Genomic DNA, 21,826 nt, shown 5'->3' with positions numbered 1-21,826 from the left:
CCTGCACCTTCCGTAAATGCACTTCATTATTGGGCTATTAATATTAGTAATATTAGTAGTTGTAGTTCTTGTAGCAGTGGTACTACCTGCAGTAGCAGCAGCAGAGCTGCATATTAAGCATGACTGCGCCACCTGGAGATACAAAGGCGAAACTAGACTGAGTCATAATAAAATGGCGTCTTGTTATTTTCCGATATGTCCTCAGTTTGGACTGTCAGGCTTTCTACCACGGTGAAAGAACTAAACCTGTTTACTAATCACTACCTGACAAACTTTACAGACTAAATGTTTAAAGCAGGATGCAGATGAAGTATAAACTGTTGGGTCTGGATTTGCTAATCATACCAAAGGAGGTTGGATACACAGGCAGCCTGAGAGGTGCATGCTTAGAAGGGAACTCCAGATCTGCGAAATATCTCGCGAGAGTGATAAATTTAACAAAAAACATCTGGCCAGAACAACGTGATTTTGTTTCTAACCCTAAGCAGATCTTAACCACATAATTATCGCATTAGAAAATGTCTCATCATTTCATACAAAGTGCACAATGAGCAAATCTCGCGAGAAATTCGCAAATCTATGGTTCCATTCTAAACAGGACCGCCGGAAGGAAGTGGTACCTGAAAGGAAAACTACAGGGAATAGTCATCCCGTTTACGCGGTTGTTAGTTGCCCTGGCAACGCTGAGGGAGTTGTTGCAAGATGGCGAGAACACAACGAAAACTGCAGTAACACCTTTCTCATGCTGAAGTATAACTAACGCAGACTGGGTAAATCGGCAGTTATTTTCTCTGCAGTTACTGTTTAAGAACAAAGCGACTCAGCCAAGATGGAGGATGAAGAAACAACGTTGGTAAGCTAACGTGTTTTATTGATACAGCGACAGAGGCTTCAGGTAAAAGAGATTCACAAATTAGTGAACGAACGTTAAAATTCTAATAATATTCCAGTTTAGCCAGTCAGGACAGTGTAAATATTAATGGTATGTAACGTAATGAACTATAAATTATAGTGAAAATTGCAAAACGTGGCTTTGGTGGAACGTTAAAGATGTTATTTAACGTCAACTAACGTTAAGTTAGCTTTGTTATTGCTAATGAAGCTAAACCAAGGATTCCTCTTTTAACTTGGGTTTGCGTGCTACTTTGTTCTGTTATGAAAGTAACATTACAATATGTGATTGAGAGCATATTTTACAAGCCGTTATTTGCTAACTGTTATCTGTGGCTAAACTACAAACGCAGTGTCATCTCTGTTTTCCCACAGGCTTTGATCAGGTGTTATTGCTATGAAAAGTATTTCAATCACGCTGTGAACGCTGCAGCAGCTGCTCAGAGGAAATTCAGCAATGCTCCCATCTACACTTTTTTCCATGCATATGGTACCCTCATGCAAGGTAAGCTTGGCAGAATCAAATAAAGTTAGTCTATATCATGGGTCCTTACTGGTGTCTCTCTGTCATACATGCTCATATGTAGGACTGGCAATATATGGATATTAAACTGATATTGTGATATGAGATTAGTTTTAGTCTTAGCTTTTGGATATCATGATATTGTGATATGGCAGTGTTGTCTTTTCTTGGTTTTAAAGGATGCATTATAGTAAAGTGATGTAACATTTTTCAGTATTTCAGTCTGTTCTTGCTGCTCTATTATATGCCTTTACACACTCAGTGATTACATCTACATGGCTGATAATTATTTATCAAAAAATCTTATTGTGCTAATATTTTATGAAACCGATGTATAAATGTTTTGTCTGTTTTTTTTCCAATTGCCCAACTGGTCAAGTGGATCAGATATCTACTTACCTGAAGCCAGTTTTTACTTGCCCCTATCTAAATTCAGAAAATAGTGAAAATGTTCATCTCAGTTTTTTTTTTTCATAGTTCTAGGTGATTTCTTCAAGTTGTGTCAGTCTAAAAACCAAAGATGTTCAGTTTGATGTGATAATAATCAAAAAAAGTGTTAAAACTCCACATATGAGGGGCTGAAAATAACATTAAGTTTACTCCGCAAATTCTTTTTGAGCATTTGCGCAGTCGGGGCAATGGCATTTTACTTGCTCTGGGCAAGTGGGCAAGCCTTATTGTTGAGCTCTGATACTGCCCTGCATTAACTACTGTATATACTGTTGGGTAGTTCAATCTACAGTAATGCATCATATTCTATAAGATCATCATAGGTTTGCACTATCTGAGAATTTACGGTGTATTATTTTAGAAAAAATGTGTATATCAAGATATATGTTTTATATTGCAGAATAGCCTTAAAATACTGAGACATTATTTATGAGGCATATATAGTAGCCCTGTCCTAATCTTCTGCCATTATTTTACTACAGGTCAAATTCAAGAAGCCTCAGCAGAGTTGGAAACAGTAAGAGATAGTCGAGATGTTTCTCTCTGCACATTAATGGCCCTTGTTTATGCTGAGAAGAAAAAGACAAACCCAGGTAAGCCAGCTTAGTCACAGGAGTTTTCTCAGACTCAGACGTACGTGATGGTGATATCCGTGTTTTTCTCTTCACAGACAGAGAAATCATTCAAGAACTTGATGCAAAGGTCAAAGAGGATCGTAAAAGTGCATCTCCCAAGAGTCTGTACTATGCTGGAATGTTTCTCTGGCTACTAGGGCGAAATGATAAGGCAAGGGAGTACACAGAGAGAATGATTAAACTCTCCAATGGCTCTAAAGAGGTGAGATTTTTATCCAAAGTCCTGGAGTACATGTCATGATGAGCAGGACATTTTGGCTTCTCATATAGTATTTGCACTTTTGTAAAATTTGGATTCATATTTGTTGTTCAGGGAATAATCTTGAAAGCCTGGATAGATGTGACATCTGGTAAGGACGCCTACGCCAGAAAGGCTGGAAAATACTTTGATGAGGGGCTGAAAGAGAGAGCAGATGTTTTTGCCCTGATGGGAAAGGTGAGATGGGAATTACAAATCCATATTGAATAATCTTCCTCAGCCACAGCTGAAAATGTTACGATGCTACAATTTCTCTTAATTCCTCTGCCTTTTACAGTACTTATTGTGGTTGTAATTGACTCATTGTTTAATTTAATGTGTCCCTTGCCATCACTGTGATTGATGTATGGCTATTCCATCCATCCATATAAAATATCTTCAGTTCTTTTGGAAAGTACATCATCTGGAATATTCCTCTGTGACTGTGGAAATATTGCTTGGACTATTTGTCCAGATAGGTTTTTTTTTACCTTTAAACATTTAGACGTTTCATTCATATTGAAAAGTAAATTAATAGTCATGTCGTGTACCAGTCTGAGTTGTTTGATGAGTAAGTGACATCTGGTTTGTCCTAGGCTCAATACTATGAATATCGTCAGAACTACTCTGGAGCATTGGAGATGGTTAACCAGGTCGTTGTTAGTTTCCCTGGGTTCCTGCCTGCCCTCACCAAGAAGATGAAACTGTTGCTCAGCCTTCAAGACTGGGAGCAAACTATAGATGCAGCACACAGGTAACTGATGAGGACATGAAGAGACTTCTTCAAAATCATACACAAGCCACATCTGCCTCAGGCCCTGTTCATCTTGCTTAATACCATCTCTAGAAATGTCTGTGTACTTCCCTCACCCTCACTTTTGTCAGTTGAATGTCCATTGCCGTCCATTCAGCAGTTATTTGTTCCTTTTTTGAATTCAGCGTCACACTAAACTCCTCTATAAGCCCACAATGAGCCTAATGTTTTAACTGCACTGTCAACAGCCTGACAGGAGAGCTCTGATGCCCAACGTGATTTTATAGCTTTACTATAAGCAGGATGATGCATGCCTTTATCTTTTCTGACTGTGTAAATCTCATGTTGTCACATAACAGATGACAAAGAAAGGCATTACTGACAGAGTCAGAGGGCTGAGCTGAGAAAGTAAAAGTGTGCGCACCAGCAGCGCCTCTCCTGTCTACTCTTCACAGCAACGCAATGATTTTTACAAGGAAAGAAACATCTTAATGTATTAAATTTAATGCCAAATTTACAAGAAGACACAAATGATTAAGAATTAATCATGGCCAGTTTATTTCCCCACACTTTATGCAAATAAACACATTTGCCAAATACATTGTTACATCGTACATCGGCTTTCTGGGACAAATGGACATGTTTTTATTGTGTTTTTTTAAACAAAGAAAGAAATAACAGAATGTATAATATTTGCCCAATTTATAAAAAGGCCTAAATAGTTAAGAATTTGTCAGAGACAACATTTCACAAAGTTTGTAAAGTTCCTCCTCACTTAGTAATTTTTCAGTGGAGTCTAGGGTTACTTGACACACACATCCACTGCAGTTAAGAAAGCCCATATGTATTTTTTATTACAATGAACCAAATTGTGTACTCACAGGATGTCAGCTAAGTAGGTGGTCTTTGAAATGTGGCCCAGACCACCTTCAAATGTAGCCTGAGTGATTGGATCTAAAATGTGCACTGAGTGCATTCACATCTGTTCTTAAAGCTGTCCACTTGTGATCAGATCACCCAGGACGCATGTTAATATCAGGTCTGAAGAGGGCCTATGTGCAAACTTTTCTAAGCTCTCTTCCCCAGACACTAAAACAGGACCTTAATGAAGCGTTACGATGTCTCTGGTGTGATGATAAAACATTAAAAAACATTTGTAATCACCACCAGGGATGTAAGAAAAGTCTGTCTTTACTAATGGCTCAGCATTCAAGTGCAAATGAAATACTAGCGTGATGCCTCAAACCAGTGCATACTGATTAAGCCATTGTTTGTGCTCGCCCCTCTGGACCTTGGCCAGTGTCAGACAGCATAAAAAGGCCTTTGAGCCAAAGTGCAGAAGTCGAACACAATTTCAAGGATTTGCTGCTTCAGAACAGGAGGAAGAGTGATTAGTGAAGTTGTGAAGTGCACCATGTTTAGAGCCGCTGTGGTGCCCTCACTGGGATGCTGTGAAGTTGGAGGTGGGGGGCACAATCAGCATACAGTATAGCTTACATCTTTTAGCTCACAGTTCCTTTTAGTTTTAATGTTATTTGTCTAGAAGCTCAACACAGTCCTGCAGCAGTATCAGATATTCTATTACTACCAATCAAAGAAATCCAAGCTTATTAACTGTAGGAGATGGACTTCATTCACAGCACCTTGTGTCATATTTCAGGCTTTTACAGAAGGATAAAAATAACCTGGAGGCGCTACGGATGCTAGCTCTACATTCCTTATGTAGAGACGGAGATGTTACTGAGGTAAAGTTCACATTTTCACATGGTTATAATTTGAACTTGTAGGAGTGCAAATCATCAGGAATCCAAATAAAATTGTAAATACTGGCATTTATGATGGAGTTGTGGCTAAGTGCTGATCAATTTACATTTTTATTGTCTCCCTTGGCAGTCAGTGAAGCAGCTTTCAAACCTCATCAGCAGCTTGGAGATCCTGGAACCACACAACCCAGACCTTTTCTTCAGGATGTCTCTAGCCTTCACACGTGTTGTAAGGCTGTTGAATATTCTTTGTAAATTCTTGATTCTACAATTTATGGAATTTCAGCATTTACAGCATTTCTTTGGTTTTGGTTTTGACATAGTGTGGACGACATGAGAAAGTAATTGAACAGACATTTAGGATGGTGGAAAGAGCCTTCTCTGTGGCATCGGGGGACTCAGATCTAGCCACAGAGCTGGGCTACCAAATGGTGCTTCAGGGCAGAATCAAGGAGGCTATGAAGTGGTACAAGACTGCCATGGCTTTGGATGAGACAAGTGTTTCTGCTTTGACAGGTATCATCTTAAAAACCTAAATCTGTTGTATGCATGACACAAGGGTCCATACATACACATTTTTTCTGAAGATATAACATCTTTTATTTCTGTTTTGTAGGTATAATTCGTTGCCAGCTGATAGAGGGACACCTTGTAGACGCAGAACAACAGTTGGAATTTCTCACAGAGGTTCAACAATCTATTGGAAAATCAGGGGTAACGTTTTTTTTTATAACTGCTGACCAATGACATCACGAAATGTCTTTAATGATATTAAGGCTGTGTTGTACCAACGAGAGTTAATTTTTAAACCCGACTTTTAACTTTAAATTATGTTGCTCCAAGCTTTTAAACTAGCTTAAAATGTAGAAAGATTCAATTTAAACCACTCTTTAAATCCCAGTTAACTTTTTACTCTAAACATAGATACAATTTAATTCTGCTGCACCAAAATGTTAAACTACAGTTTAAAACACAATCCAGTATTAGCTTTGAACTTACGCTTGATGGGGTATAACTTTTGAAATAGCTCCCTTTTTGAGATAAATTGAGCAAGTTGAAGAAAGTTAAGGGACAGATTCGACCCAGCTGATTTTTTATGATGTGTCTCTTTTTTCCTTTCCCTTCAGTTGATAATGTGGCCAACAAGTTTTTCTTAAAGGAAGAGAGATTTGATCTTCTTTGCCAAGCCATCATGTGTGGGCGAAACAGTCTAACTGACTGTTTGGCTAGCAAGCAAACATAGCTTTATTTATTTATTCATTTTTTTATTTTTAGCTAGCTGGCAAACAATGCAATGTTTTGTTAAGGATCACAGGGCAGCGGAAAGTTTTCCTACCTCTTAATACTAAACTGATTAGAATTAATCTTAGGTTAAATTTGTTTTAAGAGTATCCTAGAGGAAGAGGCTTATTATTGTTAAGAGCAGCAGTTGCTCCTGTGAGTCTTAAGTATTTCCTTGTCAGTTGTTCTTCCTGGGAGACTGATGCTGATGCTAATGTTGTCGATCAATCTCGTACAGAATGTCACGTTTAACTCTGCTTCCCTGCTTCTACCGCCTTTTCTTTTATCATTTTCTTTCTTTTTTCTCCTTATATTAGTTAATTTCTTTCTTTCTCTCCACTCTCCACCCAATTAGGAGCTCCTGTACCTACGGGCTGTTCTGGCAGTGAAGAAACGTCGGCCCCAGGAAGAGGTGACCAATCTGTTAAATGATGCAGTGGACACACACTTCTCCAACATGCAGGGTCTGCCTCTGGGGGTGGAGTACTTTGAGAAGCTGAACCCCGACTTCCTGTTGGAAATTGTCAAAGAGTATCTTGCACTGTGTCCTGCTAAGGTAAGACTGTGAGGCTAATCAACAACAGTGTGTTCATTAAAATACAAATTATTGGCCTTAAATTTGTGCAGTACAAGGGAGCCTTAGTCAGATGTGTGTTTATTTTGCTTTGAATGATTGAGTTTTTTATTTCACATATTTAGGAATAGTATAATAAGGATATGCATATTTAATCCTCTTGCAATGAGACTAATTATACAAAAAAAATGCAGGAAATAAAACTTTAACTATTTTTGTTTTAGCCTCCAGCCCAGGGACAGCCCCCTGCTCCTCAGCTCCAGCACTGTGCCACGTTGTTGGATACTGTGGTGAAGATTGTGCCAGGTCTCCCTCAGGGAGTCTATCTGCTTGCCAAAGTCCGATATCAGTCTGGTAAACACTGTATTTAAAATATGTCTTAGTTTCTTTTACACAAATGTTTTTTTAAACAATAGACAGCACTACTGCTACTACAACTACGTTTGCATATCTTAACTGATTTCAATGAGTCCTTTTCATATATAAGGGTTCATGATCTACATGAAGTAAGTTAGAAAAAATGAAACTTTTTTTCCACTCTTGTTCACAGGCCAGCCTTGCCCTGTCTCATATGATGGCAGCGTTGTTGTAACACAGCAGCAGGACGAAGCGGTCAATGCAGTGTCTACGTATTATATGTCTATGCATTCAACTGTATTGCTGCTGTGTTCATTCAGGTGACACTGAAGCTGCTCAGAGCAGTCTACAACATTGCCTGGACCAGTGTCCATCCCATGCAGATGCTCATCTGCTAATGGCACAGATTCACCTGCTGCAGGGCAACATCTCCTTGTGCACCCAGTCTCTTGAGCTCTGCCTCAGCCACAACTTTGAGGTAAGATCACCATCAAGGCTCCTAAATGTTTATGATCCATGGCAAGTGTGCAAAACACAGGTCTGCCACCTTTATCTGTAACATTTAGGAGCATGTCAGCCTGTCCTCAGTTTGGCATGTTAACACAGCAAAGCATGCAGATGAAACAAAGAAATAAGTTGCACTGTGTGTATTGTGAAATGCCAACAGTTCAAAAATGTATAATCATATCTGGACTTGATTGCAGGGACCATGTATCCAAATGGGTCATGACTTCTTGTCCATTTCAGATCCGAGAACATCCGTTGTACCACCTGATCAAGGCTCAGGCTAAGAAGAAAACGGGCGAGCTGACAGAAGCTATCCAGACGCTTCAGATGGCCATGAGTCTTCCAGGTGTACGCAGAGCTGGATCCTCATCCAAGTCCAGGAACAAGAAGACTGAGCTGAGTCCTGCTGACTGTGTCTCTGTCTTCTTGGAGTTAGCTGAGGCCCTGTGGCTCAATGGAGAACAGGTAAAGTAGTGAGTTTTGCCTTTAACACACAAGTGGATCAGCCTCATATTTTGCCCTCAACACGCTCAAATTCAACCATAAATGGTCAGTGAAAAGGACGTCATGAACAACGATGCATAGAAATAAGCCTGCTGATATATGGTTCCTTTACAGTGATTCATACCAGATAAGATACCAGACACATACCTGTTGGTTATTTGCCGCTGGTAACATTCACTTCCCAGAAACCCCAAAGTGGTCAGTAGTTGTATTTGTATGGGGATGGCGCCACTCTGTCTGTTGGGTTTGTCTGTCTAATGCTGGACACAGTTCAGCACATAGATCCAACAGCGCGACTCCAGGGAATCTAAATTGGTTTATTAGCCAGTCATCATCGTGGGCCAGGAAGTCTTCATAGCCCCTGAGCTATCGTTCCCTCCTGATTCTTCCAATCACATAGTCCTCCAGCAATGGCAGTGTATCCATGTTGAGTGTCACTGCAGTATTTATACGCTCACAGCAACAAGACTGATTGCTTCACACCTTGCCAAAATAATCATGACAATCAGTGGTTCCCCCTGGAATATAATTTGAAATGTAAATCTGACGTGTGAACACAGTTTATTTATTTACTTATTTGAGTTTTGCTATGGTATTTTTAGGACTCATAATGAGGAAATGGGGTGTGAGATTGTGTCACTGGCTTTATTTCCAGACTTAACTTATTTACATAATCCATATGCTGAGGTGACTGAGAGCGCAGTGTTTAGCAGCCACTGCAGTATCCCCAGTGTGCTGTGTGCATCTGACAGCACAGTTATTGATCGCAGCAATATTACACACAAAAACTAAAACCGTACCTGGTAACATCACATTATATGGTGTTAGAAGAAATTAAAAACTTTTGACGCAGTGTTCTGAAATTCTTTAATGCTATTTCTTAGATTTCTATAATCGATGATGATCATTTTAGTTCCCATACAGTCAGGCTGTGGAGGATGTGATGGTGAGACATCGCTGTAATGAAGTATTGAGTGGACTTTGATTTAAGATTTGAGTTGGCTTGCCTTTTCAGATTGAAAGGTTGTTATGAAATAGTTATGACTCACTACAAGCACAAGCAGAAATAACACAGCTGGTTTGGATATTTATGATAACATGAATCTAACATGTGATATGAAGTGAATTTTAATGTGTGAGATGCATTATATGGTCAGGTGGCACATTCTCTTATCAAGTTTGTTTTTATAGATCACAATTTAAGTGGCATATGTTCTTTCAGACCCTGATTTGTGAATACACAATGATTATTAAAGAGACAATGGTATACACTTCTGACTGGATTTAATATTTCAGCACGAGGCAGCAAAGGTGATGCAGGACGCCATCAATGAGTTCTCAGGAACCCCTGAGGAGCTGCGTGTCACTATTGCCAATGCGGACCTGGCACTGCTGCGCGGCGACACTGAGCTGGCGCTGAGTATGCTCAGAAACATTACCCCTGAGCAGCCCTACTACGTCCAGGCCAAGGAGAAAATGGGAGACATATATCTGAACCACAGAAAAGATAAACGTCTGTATGCAAGCTGTTACAGGTGAGCAGTAAAATTGAATCCAAATGAACACAAAAAGCATACTGAAATCTTTAGGTGATCTTGATGTAAGATAGCAGCTGAACATACGAGCGGCTCCATCTGAAACCTAATGTATTGTAAATGTTTGTCTGAACAGTAATGGCTGAAACTTAATTAAATACATGACTCTGGGATATTCAGTCATAATGCACCAACATTTCATCCAGCTGAGACGGGTTTAGAGGACCACAAAACATGAAGTAAATCAAATCAAATTTAACTGAAGCCATTCATGCAGCTAAGAAGAAATGTGCACCGTTGTATTCCAGTCTTCTGCTGCTCTCTGATGCTACTTGTTTCAACAGCTGAGACGTAGTAAAGCATGACTGAACCGCAGACCAACAGAGACATACTGTATGGCTACATAATGAAGTACGCCATTTGTGATGTGATATATCTTGTCTTTTCTCCAGAGAAATGGTGGAGAAGCTGCCCTGCCCTCACACGTACCTCTTGCTAGGTGATGCCTACATTAACATTCAAGAAGTAAGTGCGAGGTGTGATTGATCTGCGTCTGATTTGATTTTTTTTTATCCCATAGCCACTGATTTGTGTAAATATATTGATTAACTCAAAGGTAGGGCTGGACAATATGGGTTATGTATGCCTTACAAATAATATCTCAATATTTTTAGGTGATGCCACAATACTTGTTATTTACAATAAAAAGTTATTTATAATAAGTCTTTAAAATAACATACAGTAAATTTTCAAACAGTACAAACATTTGATCTTATAGAATTTAATGCATTGCTATGGATTAAACTTCTCAACAGTAATTTGACTGTGCGGCAGGGACAAAATCAAATATCACTGTGAGAGCTGCAACGATTAATCGATTGATCTATTAGTTTTCAAATATTAAATTAATCACCAACTATCAATTGATTTATAGTTTATAGTCATTTATTAAAAGAAATATAAACATCCAGATTCTCTGATTCCAGCTTCTTCTTCCTAAATGTGAATATTTAACAAGACATTTGAGGACATCACCTTATGCTTTGGGAAATGACTATCAACATGTTTCACTATTTTCGACCTTTTATAGACCAAACAGCAGTTAATATATCTATAAAATCATCATTTATCAACATATGTGATAGCAAATGAAGAGTCTTTGGATTTTGGACTGTTGTTTTGACAAAATATAGTATCGATATGTTTCCAAGCCCTACTCAAAGGAGCAGAGAGAAACTGTCTTTCATAGAAAAATTATTAATAGAGTAGTTATATAAATGTGTAGCCTCTGTAATGTAACTGCTGTTCTGAGTCTCATTATATTTTTACATTTTTCTTCTTATCATTCATGTAAAGGAGTTTGGCTGTTTTCTGATCTTTCCTCTTCCACTGTGTGTGTGTTGGATCTGTAATTAAATCCATTACCTTGGATGATTTGTGTCTAAAAGGAACACAGGCCTTCCCTCTGCGGTTAAGAGCAGTATGATGAAACTGAATAGTTTTGAATACTCTTCTTAAAATATTTTAAAAAAACATGCAAGTAATGCTCCACAATGCCACTGCATGTATTTCAGAAAGAGTAATCCATTCACAGTCAGCCAGGATAAATGATCAAACTGAGAGGTTCTCGTTGAACATTATTTACAATTTGTTAAACATTATTTAGACGCAGGATTTCTTCTTTGTTTGCACCCTCACTCAACATTAGAGGAATAGGTCCAGCTTTTTTGGAGTGGTGCTGTATGAGTTACTTATCCACAGTCAATGTATTTCCTACAGCAGATCACAGTCAGCACGCCCCCAGTTTGAAGGAGCAGAAGGAGTACCGGTGAAGCAAGCTAAGAAATGTACTGCTGTGGACAGGATCAGCAGCAAAACACATTTTAGCCACCTAAAAAAGCATTATCAGTGTACGCTATATTTAGAATGTTTTCACCACTTTAATTTGCTGTCAGACGGCTCTTTTCAACAGGAGACCACCTTTATATACACCAAATATTGCCCTCAAAAACAGTAATTTGCAGAACATAGGAGTTTCTGGTCTACCGCTGCCCCCTTTCAGTTAGTTTGTGATATTGTGTGACTTGTTGAATCTGAACTAACCCTTTAAAACACAGAAGTCACAAAATAACACAAACTAACAGATCAAGGCATTCCTGACACAAAAGGGTGCCTGATGGCGAGGTAAAGCAATGAAAATATTCTATATACAGTGTACACTTACATTAATTTAGATTTTTTTAGGTGGCAACATACATTTTTGCTGCTGACCCTGTCCACTGCACTACATTGCCTAACTTCTCACACCGGGACTTTTGCTGCATCAACAAACTGGGGGATTGTCAACCGCCACTTACTGTAGGGAATGCATGGATAAGTACCTCATACAACGCCGTTTTGAAAATGCAGACAATTAGGACTGCAACCTATGACTGGTTTTGGTTGATTATTTTCTCGATTAATTGATTGATAGTTGTTTGGTTTGAAGTGTCAGAAAATGGTGAAAAATAACAGTCAGTGTTTCCAAAAGGCTGAGATGTCATCTTCAAATGTCTTGTTTTACTCACAACCCAAAGGTATTCAGTTTATTGTCTTAGAAGAGTAAAGAAATAGAAGAAATCACATTTAAGAAGCTGAAATCAGAGAATTGTGACCCTTTTTTCTTAAAAAAAAATACTCAAATTGATTAATCAATTATCACAATATTTGGCAATTTATTTAATAAATAATTAATAAATGATTAATTGTTGAAGCTCTACAAACAATCCCTTTAAGTAAACAAATTTGCTTGCCTCTTTGCACAGTTGAAATGCATTTATCTCAGTAATTATTAATGATAATAATTTGGCCTAGTGTCAGTTTTCCATGTGTCCTGGAAAACCTGTGAAAATGATAGACTAGTTGCCACAGCAAACAGCTAAAACAGCTATGTTTAGGACTAGATAGTAATCAAGTATTTAAAATCACCCGCTGCATATTCATTCCCTGGGGATCATTAGCAGCACACCATCTGTGAACAGAAGCTTAACAAATATAATAAACAACTTATATTTAAGTCAGTGGGAACATTAGTAGAAGACTGTGATGCAGCATCTTATATAGGCTACATAAAGGAGGAGGCATTATGAATAGTTAAGCGACAGTGCTTTATCAGCTAGGCAGTACTCAAGAAATAATTGGTTGTGTATGAATATTCTCATTCATACAGAACCCAGAATGTTATTTAATAGGAAAGAGCTGACTTTCTAATTACTGTAGGAAGTGATTATTTTGTTTTCTCGTCCATATTGTCAAGAAATAACTACTTGAAATAAACAACATAACCCTCACATTGGGTAAAAAAAACATGTCTCATCAGAAAGTTGTTCAATAATGATTAACAACGGGAAGAGACACAGTGTGCTTCCAACTATGTGAGTAGAGTTAGCTGAAGATGAATCAGGTCACCTGAACAATTTAATGGGAGGCGAGCTGACCCAGGGAAGGTCAGTCATGTTGACACTCTGGATGTGATGGTTGGTAAGATGGCGTCATTCAAGGCTTAAATAGATTTTCCCAGCTCGATCAGATATCTTTATGTAGCTTTTAATTTCAAGCACATAGCAATTTAGGGTGCTTAAGCTTTAAGGTGTTTACCACATTTTCGCAACAGTTTGTAAATAATGAAACGTATTAAACTTCCTGAATAATATTTACAGAAACTTCAAACCAAAACCAGATTGTGACACCACTCACCATGTGACGTGTTTATCCTCAGCCAGAGAAAGCCATCGAGGTCTACGAGCAGGCTCTGAAGAAAAACCCCAAAGATGGTGCTTTAGCCAGCAAGATGGGAAAGGCCCTGGTCAAGACCCATAACTATGTCAAGGTTTGTGTTGTACACTCATTTAAAGATAAACACCATTCACTCACTGAAAACAAACAGTGTTGACACAACGCTGCTGTTACACAGGCAATAAATTACTATGAAGCAGCCCTGAAGACCGAGCAGCAGAACTTCCTGCGCTATGACCTGGCTGAGCTGCTGATGAAGATGAAGCAGTATGAGCGCTCTGAGAAAGTCCTGCATGAAGCTCTGGCTCATGAACCAGGTACTGAAGACTCCAGACGTCAAACACAGACACAATTCAAATAATATCTAACTATAAACAACTTGATGCAAATATAGAACAAACACATTAGTGAATATTGTTTATGGCAATGCCAAACTGCTTTGAATTTGTAAAGCACTGACTTGATGAACCCTGAGAAACCGAGATTAAGCGCCTAACTGATACTCCCATTTAAAATGTGATCCAGTATTAACTTTAAACTTAGACTTTAGAAGGTTTAACTTTTAAAATAGCTGCCTTTTTGAGATGGATTGAGCAAAATAATCAAGTTCCGTGAAGAAAGTTAAGGGTCAGACTCAAGCCAAATGTGTTTTATGATGCGTCTCCTCTGTCTTTCACTGTATTTGATAATTCGGCAAACAAATTTTCTCTCAAAGGAGGAGAAATTAGAGCTTCTATCCTGAGCCATCATGAGTAGACTAACTAGACTAACCTTTTAAGCTAGTTTGTTAAAATGTTAGCTAGTTAGTGAACAGTATACCTTTTTAACAAAAAACTTTTTAGCCAGCTAGCAAACTAACACTTTGTTAACTTTTCAGGTTAGCAAGCATTTTCTTTTATCTATTCAGTTGTTTGTTTCAAGCTTCATAGTGATTTTTAAATTTACACATTATGTGCAACAAACTTTTGAGTGGTGTTGCTCTAACAGACTGACAATAACTTCAGTTAGTCCTGAGTAACAAACTAGTATCCAAACAGGATTCTGATTCAGGCAGACAGTAAACCTTCAATATGTACGTGCTTTGATACAGACTGAATCAAGCAAGAAATGAGACAGTGTGTCTGGCTGTGAAAGAGGAAGAAAAGAGAGAGAAACTCAGGGTTTGCTGAAGAAAACTTGCTTTTTGGCAGGTTAGGTTCACAGAGTCAGTTACCATGGTAACTGACAGAGTTTAACTTAACTGTCTCTCGAACTGAAATCCCAAAGTTTTACTCATCTGAGGGTTAAACCTGCTTTCTGGAATAGAGCCCAGATTGTTTGTAGTTGCTCATTGTTTATGTGTCTAACATCATTTTTTTCTTCAAACCCACCCAGTAAACGAACTGCTGGCGCTCTCAGATGATTGCCGTTACCTCGTCCTGTTGGCAAAGATCCAAAATAAGGTTGACAAAAATGAGGAAGCTTTACTTTCCCTCCAACGAGTAAGTGGTTCCAGTTATGTGGCTTTCAGACATTTTGTTTTAAATATTTTGCATGATTATTTCAAAGCAAAACCTCCTGCTCTGCCTCAAAAGTAGTAGTAGTAGTAATAGTCTAGTGTGTAGAGCTGCATCTAACCATTATTTTCATTATTGATTAATCTGCTGATTATTTTCACAAGTAATAAATTAATTGTTTAGTCTATAAAATGTCAAAACACGGAAAAATGCACAATTTCCCAGAGGCCAAAGTGATGTCTTCAAATGCTTCTTTTGTCCAACCAACTGTCTAAAATCCAAAGACTCTTGATTTAGTGTCATAAATGACAAAGACAAGCAGCAAATCCTCACATTTAAGAAGCTGAAACCAGCAAATGTTTGACATATTTGCTTGAAAAAAATACTGAAATTATTAATTGTCTAACTGTCTTTTGATCAACCAATTGTTGCAGCCTTAAAATTATGCAAAATATTGTGCATGCAAATGTCTCAAACTCTTTCCTACAGCAGTGACGAGGATTATGCTTGGTGCTGTTGTTGTATTCAAAACAAGGTTGTGTTTTTGCTGCATTTAGGCCCGAGATGTGCAGGCCAAGGTGCTGAAGCGGGTGCAGTTGGAACAGCCCGATGCCGTCCCCGTGCAGAAGCAGCTTGCTGCCGAGATCTGCGCCGAGATCGCTAAACACTACACAAGTCAGAGGGGCTATGAGAGAGCAGTCAAATTCTACAAAGAAGCTCTTGTGTATTGTGAGACCGATCGCAAGGTCAGTGCAGCTGAATCAAAAACGTCCTGTGTACTCACTGCAGCTGTGGTTAACAAGCACTGGCATCTTTTAGAGTCTGCTGCTTGTGTTTTGAAATTTTGAGATCTCAGTTGTTGATAGTTTGATGTAAGTGAACGGTCTGATTTAACTTCCCTGCATTATTCTATCAGGAGTCTTGTCGCATGAATTCAAATGAATGCAGTCCCTGTTCCCAGGTGATGCTGGAGTTGGCACGGTTGTACCTCACACTCGATGAGGCTGATGCGTGCCAGGAGCAATGCAGCATCATTTTGAAGAGTGACCAGTTCAATGAAGATGCAACTCTGGTTTGTTCTGTCTCTTTTGCCACTTTTGACCTTAACATTTTCATTTTTGGCACTACTTTATACACATTATTTCTAACACATGCTTGTCTTTAGATGATGGCCGACATTATGTTTAGGAAGCAGGACTACGAACAGGCAGTTTTCCACTTTCAGCAACTCCTGGAGCGCAAACCAGGTGCAGTAGAGCCACGTTTCTCTTTTTCCTTACATAAATTTGTGGTGAATGTAAAAGTAAATTGATGAGTCTCTAAACGGAAAACATAATAACTTACAGCTGTTGCTTTCAGACAACTACCCAACACTGTCACGTCTTATTGACTTGTTGAGGAGGGCCGGGAAGTTGGAAGAAGTTCCCAGATTCATTGATATGGCAGAAAAACATTCTTCCAGGACTAAGTTTGACCCCGGCTTCAACTACTGCAAAGGACTTTATCTTTGGTAAGTTTGGAAGGGTGCATTCACCTGTAACAGCCACTAAGTTGAAAGAAAACCTTTATCATGTTTTTGACCACAGCATCATGATGACATTCCAACAGCTTATTACTAAAACAAACAACACTTTCAAAACAGCTAAAAACTAAATTTCTCTAAAATACACCTGGAAGAACCACCGTTATTGGACAGCATCAGTAAAACTTCCAAATCAAACAAAGCACTCTCAAAACTGCACAAACTCATATCTTCTAGAGACTCAATGTTATGTTCCAGTAAACAAATGGGAAAGAAACCTCAGCATCTGTCAACAGAATTAGGGGTGGGGGAGTTCTTTCCCTCTGTTTGATTTAATGAGCGTGGATGAGTGAGAAATGGCTGGAACAAACGTTACAGACAGCCTCGAATTTGTTTCAGTTATTTTTCTTGCTTCACACAGATGCAAGAATATATTGTCAGTGATGATCATACCTGTATATTACTGCAGTGATAAAATAAATCCATGTCATATTCAACCAGTTTAAGTTTTCTGATTGTCCAGTTAAGTGATGAATTGACATAGTGATTGGTTATTAAATTAATGTGCTTCACAGATTACTTTGAATTTGAGTTGCAGTATTTTTCTGATCAGGCATCTGACATGGAGTCTGTAAAATAGGGTGGAATTAAGACCAACATTAAAATACACCACGATTATCATTAATCTAATGTGCTTTATGTGTCTATTTTATAGGATTGTGATTCAATAAACTATTGAAATATTAATGAGTTTGAAATGTATTTTAGGTAAATTAATTGTCATATCAATCGATTAATAAAAAATAATCGTTAGAATAATGGTTTAAAAAATAGTCTTAAGGTGCAGCCCTACATGGAAGACTAAGGTAAGGTTAATACAATACAAGAACACTCACAGGACACACATCACAAGACGCACATATCGGATCTAATCGGATCAGACACATGCACTCATTGTACACAACTGACGTCTACCTCCTCGTACTCTGGCTCTGACCAACAATACAATACTTCTGGGAAGAAGTAACCACCGCGCTATTCCTGATCCTTGGCTGTAGCATTCTGTATGCATACTTGGCCATCTGGAAACGCTCAACACATGTTCACCACAAATCACAATACCACTACTTGTAGCCCGAACTGTCGCCAAGAAAACAATACCTCTAAATCGGAAAAGTAGGACAAAAATCAGCATGTCACAATGGTTCGATTTCCTAACAACAACAAAAAAAAAACAACTCGAACTTTTCAAAAAAAAATATTTAACAAATCTCAGATCTGTTCAACTGTTGGTGAGTTAATGCCACAACACAAGGGAGGGAAAGGTGAAGGCAGAAAAGGAAAAAAGGAAAAAACGTTTGTATGAACAGTAAGAATAATAACACTGTCACCTGCTGTTACCTATCTGTGTCCTTTAATGTTTTTAAGATTATGTATTGTTAGTATGTCCATGTTGTCTGTGTGTGTGCACTAATTGGTGAATAAATGGAAGAAAGTTTGGTTGGACTTTTCCCCGGGAATATGGTGCCATCTGTTGTAAAATGAGTGACTGAACTTGTGTTTGCTGCTCAGGTTCACAGGAGAACCCAACGATGCCCTGCGACACTTCAACAAAGCACGGAAAGACAACGATTGGGGTCAAAACGCCGTGTATAACATGATTGAAATCTACCTAAACCCTGATAATGACACCATGGGAGGAGAAGTGTTTGAGAGTTTAGATGGTGAAATTGGGTGAGTGGCAGCAGGAGCATACTAATTCTTTTCTTTTGTGGGAAAAACCCAGAGACTTACTTCTTAATGCTCACCCCTGTCTCTCATCAGGAACTCCACAGAGAAGCAGGAGTCGGAGCAGGTCGCTGTGAGAACAGCCGAGAAGCTGCTAAAGGAGTTAAAGCCTCAGACGCTGGGCGGACACACGCAGCTCTGCATCCTGGAGAACTACTGCCTGCTGGCTACGAAGCAGAAGACCAATGTAGAGAAAGCCCTCAGTGTTTTCACAGAGATTGCAAACAATGAGGTAAGTAAACTCCAGATGGTGTGCAGGAGTTACATCACTCATGACGCTACTCATGCACACCATCACTCCTGTGTAAATATGCTCACACCAGGAGCTGTGCATTATTTCAGGCTCTGTCTTAAAGGGATAGTTCAGATGATTTGATGTGGGGTTGTATGAGGTACTTATTGATAGTCATTGTAGTAGCTACAGTTTAAGTGTTTGCTGTATTATATCTCATTTTTCTTTTTTAAGACTTCTAAGTCCAGTTTATATTTACTAAATTGCACAGAATTATTAGGACTATAATCATAATATGTATCTCGTAATAAATGGGAGAAATTCCCTTTATAGCTCATTTGATTCGGTCAGGCTTTTGCTTTTTTTTTTTTTTTTGAATGAAACTGTCACATTTCCCCTCTGCTGAGATTTGCATGGTGATTCAACTGGTGCACATTTGGACTGTTTTTCTTTTGCTTACGAATGGGTTCACTTTCAGTATTTTGTATGAATAAGTCAGTTCCACAGTGAAAAAGCAGTTATACAGTGTTGATTCATATTTCATATTTTAATAACTGTTGAAAACATCTCGAGGAAGGGAGATGATAAAACATTTGATAGTAAGAAATATTCTTCACGATGCAAAGCCATGATTTGTCTGAGAGAAGGAAGTAAAATCTGGTTTTTGCACATGCAGATATTCACGCAAGTTATATGTTAAAATGTTTTAATTCAGGAGGCCATGACAGGTATTAGAATTTGTCCTGGAGTCTTTGAGGATTGAAAAACATTTTTTTAAATGGCTGACAGGCTGCAGGATTTGTGCGCCTTACGCCAGCTTGTGTAACTTTGTTTTGACCTTGCTGTCAGACAGCACTTTCTGACAGGAAACCGCCGTAAGATACGCCAAATATCACTCTCTCCAAACCATCCAAACTCTGTAAGCGAAATCAGCAATTTTACCTTGCAGGACACAGAGTTGCTTGTCCACTGCAGCCTTGGTCTGTTAGTTTGTTTGTGTGACTTTGGTGAATCAGAACTATCCTTTTAAAAAACATCAAAGTCACACAATAACACAAATAAACTAACAGACCGAGGCAGCGGTAGCACCTACTGTGTACTGCGCTGTAAAATTTATGATTTTGTCTGTGAAGTTTGGTTTGTTTGGAGGGAGCAATACTTGGGTTATATAACAATGTTTTCCCATCAGATAAGGCTGCCTGACTGCAAGGTAAAGTAATGAAAATACACTTAAATTGATATAGATTTTTCTTAGGCGGACCTTTCTTCAAGAGGCTAAAGTACATTTTTCTGCTGACCTGTCCACAAAAGTTCGTTGCTTAGTTACCATGCTGGTACAGCTCACTGCTTCTCCAGACTGGGTGCACACTGTTCATCATCATCTTTGTCTAACTTGTACAATTATTATTGATAGGTACCTCATGAAACCCCACTTCAAATAATCCAAACTATCCCTTTAATGTCAGTCATTCCTTTTGGTTATTTACTCCACATGACTCTGTATTAGACTGAATTTTAATGGAATATGTACAGTATAGACACGTCGTGGTTAAAGTTAAATGGCATTTAGTTACTTAACTTTATGCATTGAAGTGAAGTCAGTGTGGTTTTGGTATAAACAATCAGCAGTGGGATATTTGGGGGAGGTGTTTCCAGCTTCATCCTCTCTAACCAGGATTCTCTGGTTGGATTCAGAAAGACCACGTGCCGGCACTGTTGGCCATGGCGACAGCTTATATGATGCTGAAACAAACTCCGCGAGCCAGGAACCAGCTCAAACGCATAGCTAAGATGAACTGGAGCATTGTTGACGCCGATGAGTTCGAGAAGAGCTGGCTGCTCTTGGCAGACATCTACATCCATTCGGGGAAGTATGACATGGCCGGGGACCTCTTAAAGAGATGCCTCAATCATAACAAGGTCAGCCTGAAATAAATTGTCACTGCAAGAATATTATGTGGTTTACAAGGCAGTCCAATTCACACAAAACCTCTTTTTTTTTTGGAGATTTGTGTTGCTTTTTACATAGTGGTCGGCTTTTATGTCAATTACTTTGTGATAATAATTGGCCTCTTTTCCACAGTCATGCTCTAAAGCTTATGAATATCAGGGCTACATAATGGAAAAGGAGCAGGCGTTCCGTGATGCAGCACTAAGCTATGAACTGGCTTGGAAATATGGAAATCGGACTAACCCAACTATTGGTACGTCATCCAAAATCACATGCCCAATTCTGTTTTTGAGGGGATTAGGAGAATTATATTACTAACATGTATTGTCTGATTCTCTTTTTCAGGATACAAGCTTGCTTTCAACTATTTAAAAGCAAAGAGGCACGTTGATGCCATAGATGTGTGTCATAAGGTGAGACATCTGTGGATGTTTTCAGTTTGGAAGATTATTTCTGTTTTTAATCGCGTTAATCGTCTCTGCTGCCGTCCACAGGTTCTCGCTGCTCATCCAAATTATCCGAGAATGAGAAAGGACATCCTGGACAAAGCTCGTGCTGCCCTGAGATCTTAGTTTTGAAACTGTGTGTCTGTGTGTGAGAGAGAGAGAAAGATATGAAGCCAATGTTTCTGTTACATTGATTGAATCCATTTTTATTATTTGGCTTTTTCTGTCAAATTAAAACAATGTGCAGCTATTTGTACTATTCCATTGTGAAAAACCCTCAAACACATTATTACGTACTTTTTTTTTTGAGAATATGAATATTTGGGTATTGACATTCCTGAGGGAAATAACCATGCAGAGGGTTTTCAGACAAATGCATTTTTTTCCCCTTCTTTATAAAAGCTGCGTTTCCACCCAAATTACCCTAAACTTTTAGTCCCAGGAACAACTTTTTAAGTAACTCGAAGATACTTCCTTGCGTCTGCGTTTCCATGTTGGTGTAAAGACCTGAAAAAATTTGTCACATTAGTCCGCTGACATATGAAAAAGAGACGTTGTTATTGCGTGTGACTGTATAGCAACAACTACACCGTATTTGTATTTTG

The 21,826-nt window shown here is 38.7% G+C and overlaps 1 protein-coding gene across 1 annotated transcript; it reads left to right on the top strand.

The window, feature by feature from the left end:
- Positions 1-691: 691 nt before the first annotated feature.
- On the top strand, positions 692-21,373 carry ttc21b (tetratricopeptide repeat domain 21B). Its single transcript, XM_084725203.1, has 29 exons — positions 692-853; positions 1,267-1,396; positions 2,347-2,457; positions 2,535-2,701; positions 2,813-2,935; positions 3,334-3,491; positions 5,152-5,236; positions 5,385-5,483; positions 5,578-5,770; positions 5,871-5,968; positions 6,891-7,091; positions 7,334-7,463; positions 7,787-7,944; positions 8,214-8,438; positions 9,774-10,012; positions 10,465-10,537; positions 13,770-13,880; positions 13,965-14,103; positions 15,161-15,267; positions 15,840-16,028; positions 16,244-16,354; positions 16,448-16,529; positions 16,642-16,792; positions 18,377-18,538; positions 18,629-18,824; positions 20,520-20,744; positions 20,908-21,028; positions 21,121-21,188; positions 21,270-21,373. Exons 1-29 carry the CDS (start codon positions 830-832, stop codon positions 21,345-21,347), a joined length of 3,954 nt encoding a protein of 1,317 aa, XP_084581329.1. The 5' UTR covers positions 692-829; the 3' UTR covers positions 21,348-21,373.
- The last annotated feature ends 453 nt before the right edge of the window (positions 21,374-21,826 follow it).

This window comes from Lutjanus erythropterus, chromosome 8 (genome assembly GCF_056507025.1).
Source record: "Lutjanus erythropterus isolate fLutEry1 chromosome 8, fLutEry1.hap2, whole genome shotgun sequence".
Taxonomy (NCBI): Eukaryota; Metazoa; Chordata; class Actinopteri; order Lutjaniformes; family Lutjanidae; genus Lutjanus; species Lutjanus erythropterus.
The sequence above is the reverse complement of the archived record's forward strand: the minus strand, read 5'-3'. Positions and strand labels throughout refer to the sequence as shown.

Excerpts from the sequence above, each read along its gene's own strand:
- ttc21b (XM_084725203.1), top strand. The coding sequence starts at position 830 with ATGGAGGATGAAGAAACAACGTTG. Across the intron at positions 13,881-13,964 it reads AGACCCATAACTATGTCAAG|GCAATAAATTACTATGAAGC; the intron begins GTTTGTGTTGTA and ends GCTGTTACACAG. Across the intron at positions 15,268-15,839 it reads CTTTACTTTCCCTCCAACGA|GCCCGAGATGTGCAGGCCAA; the intron begins GTAAGTGGTTCC and ends TGCTGCATTTAG.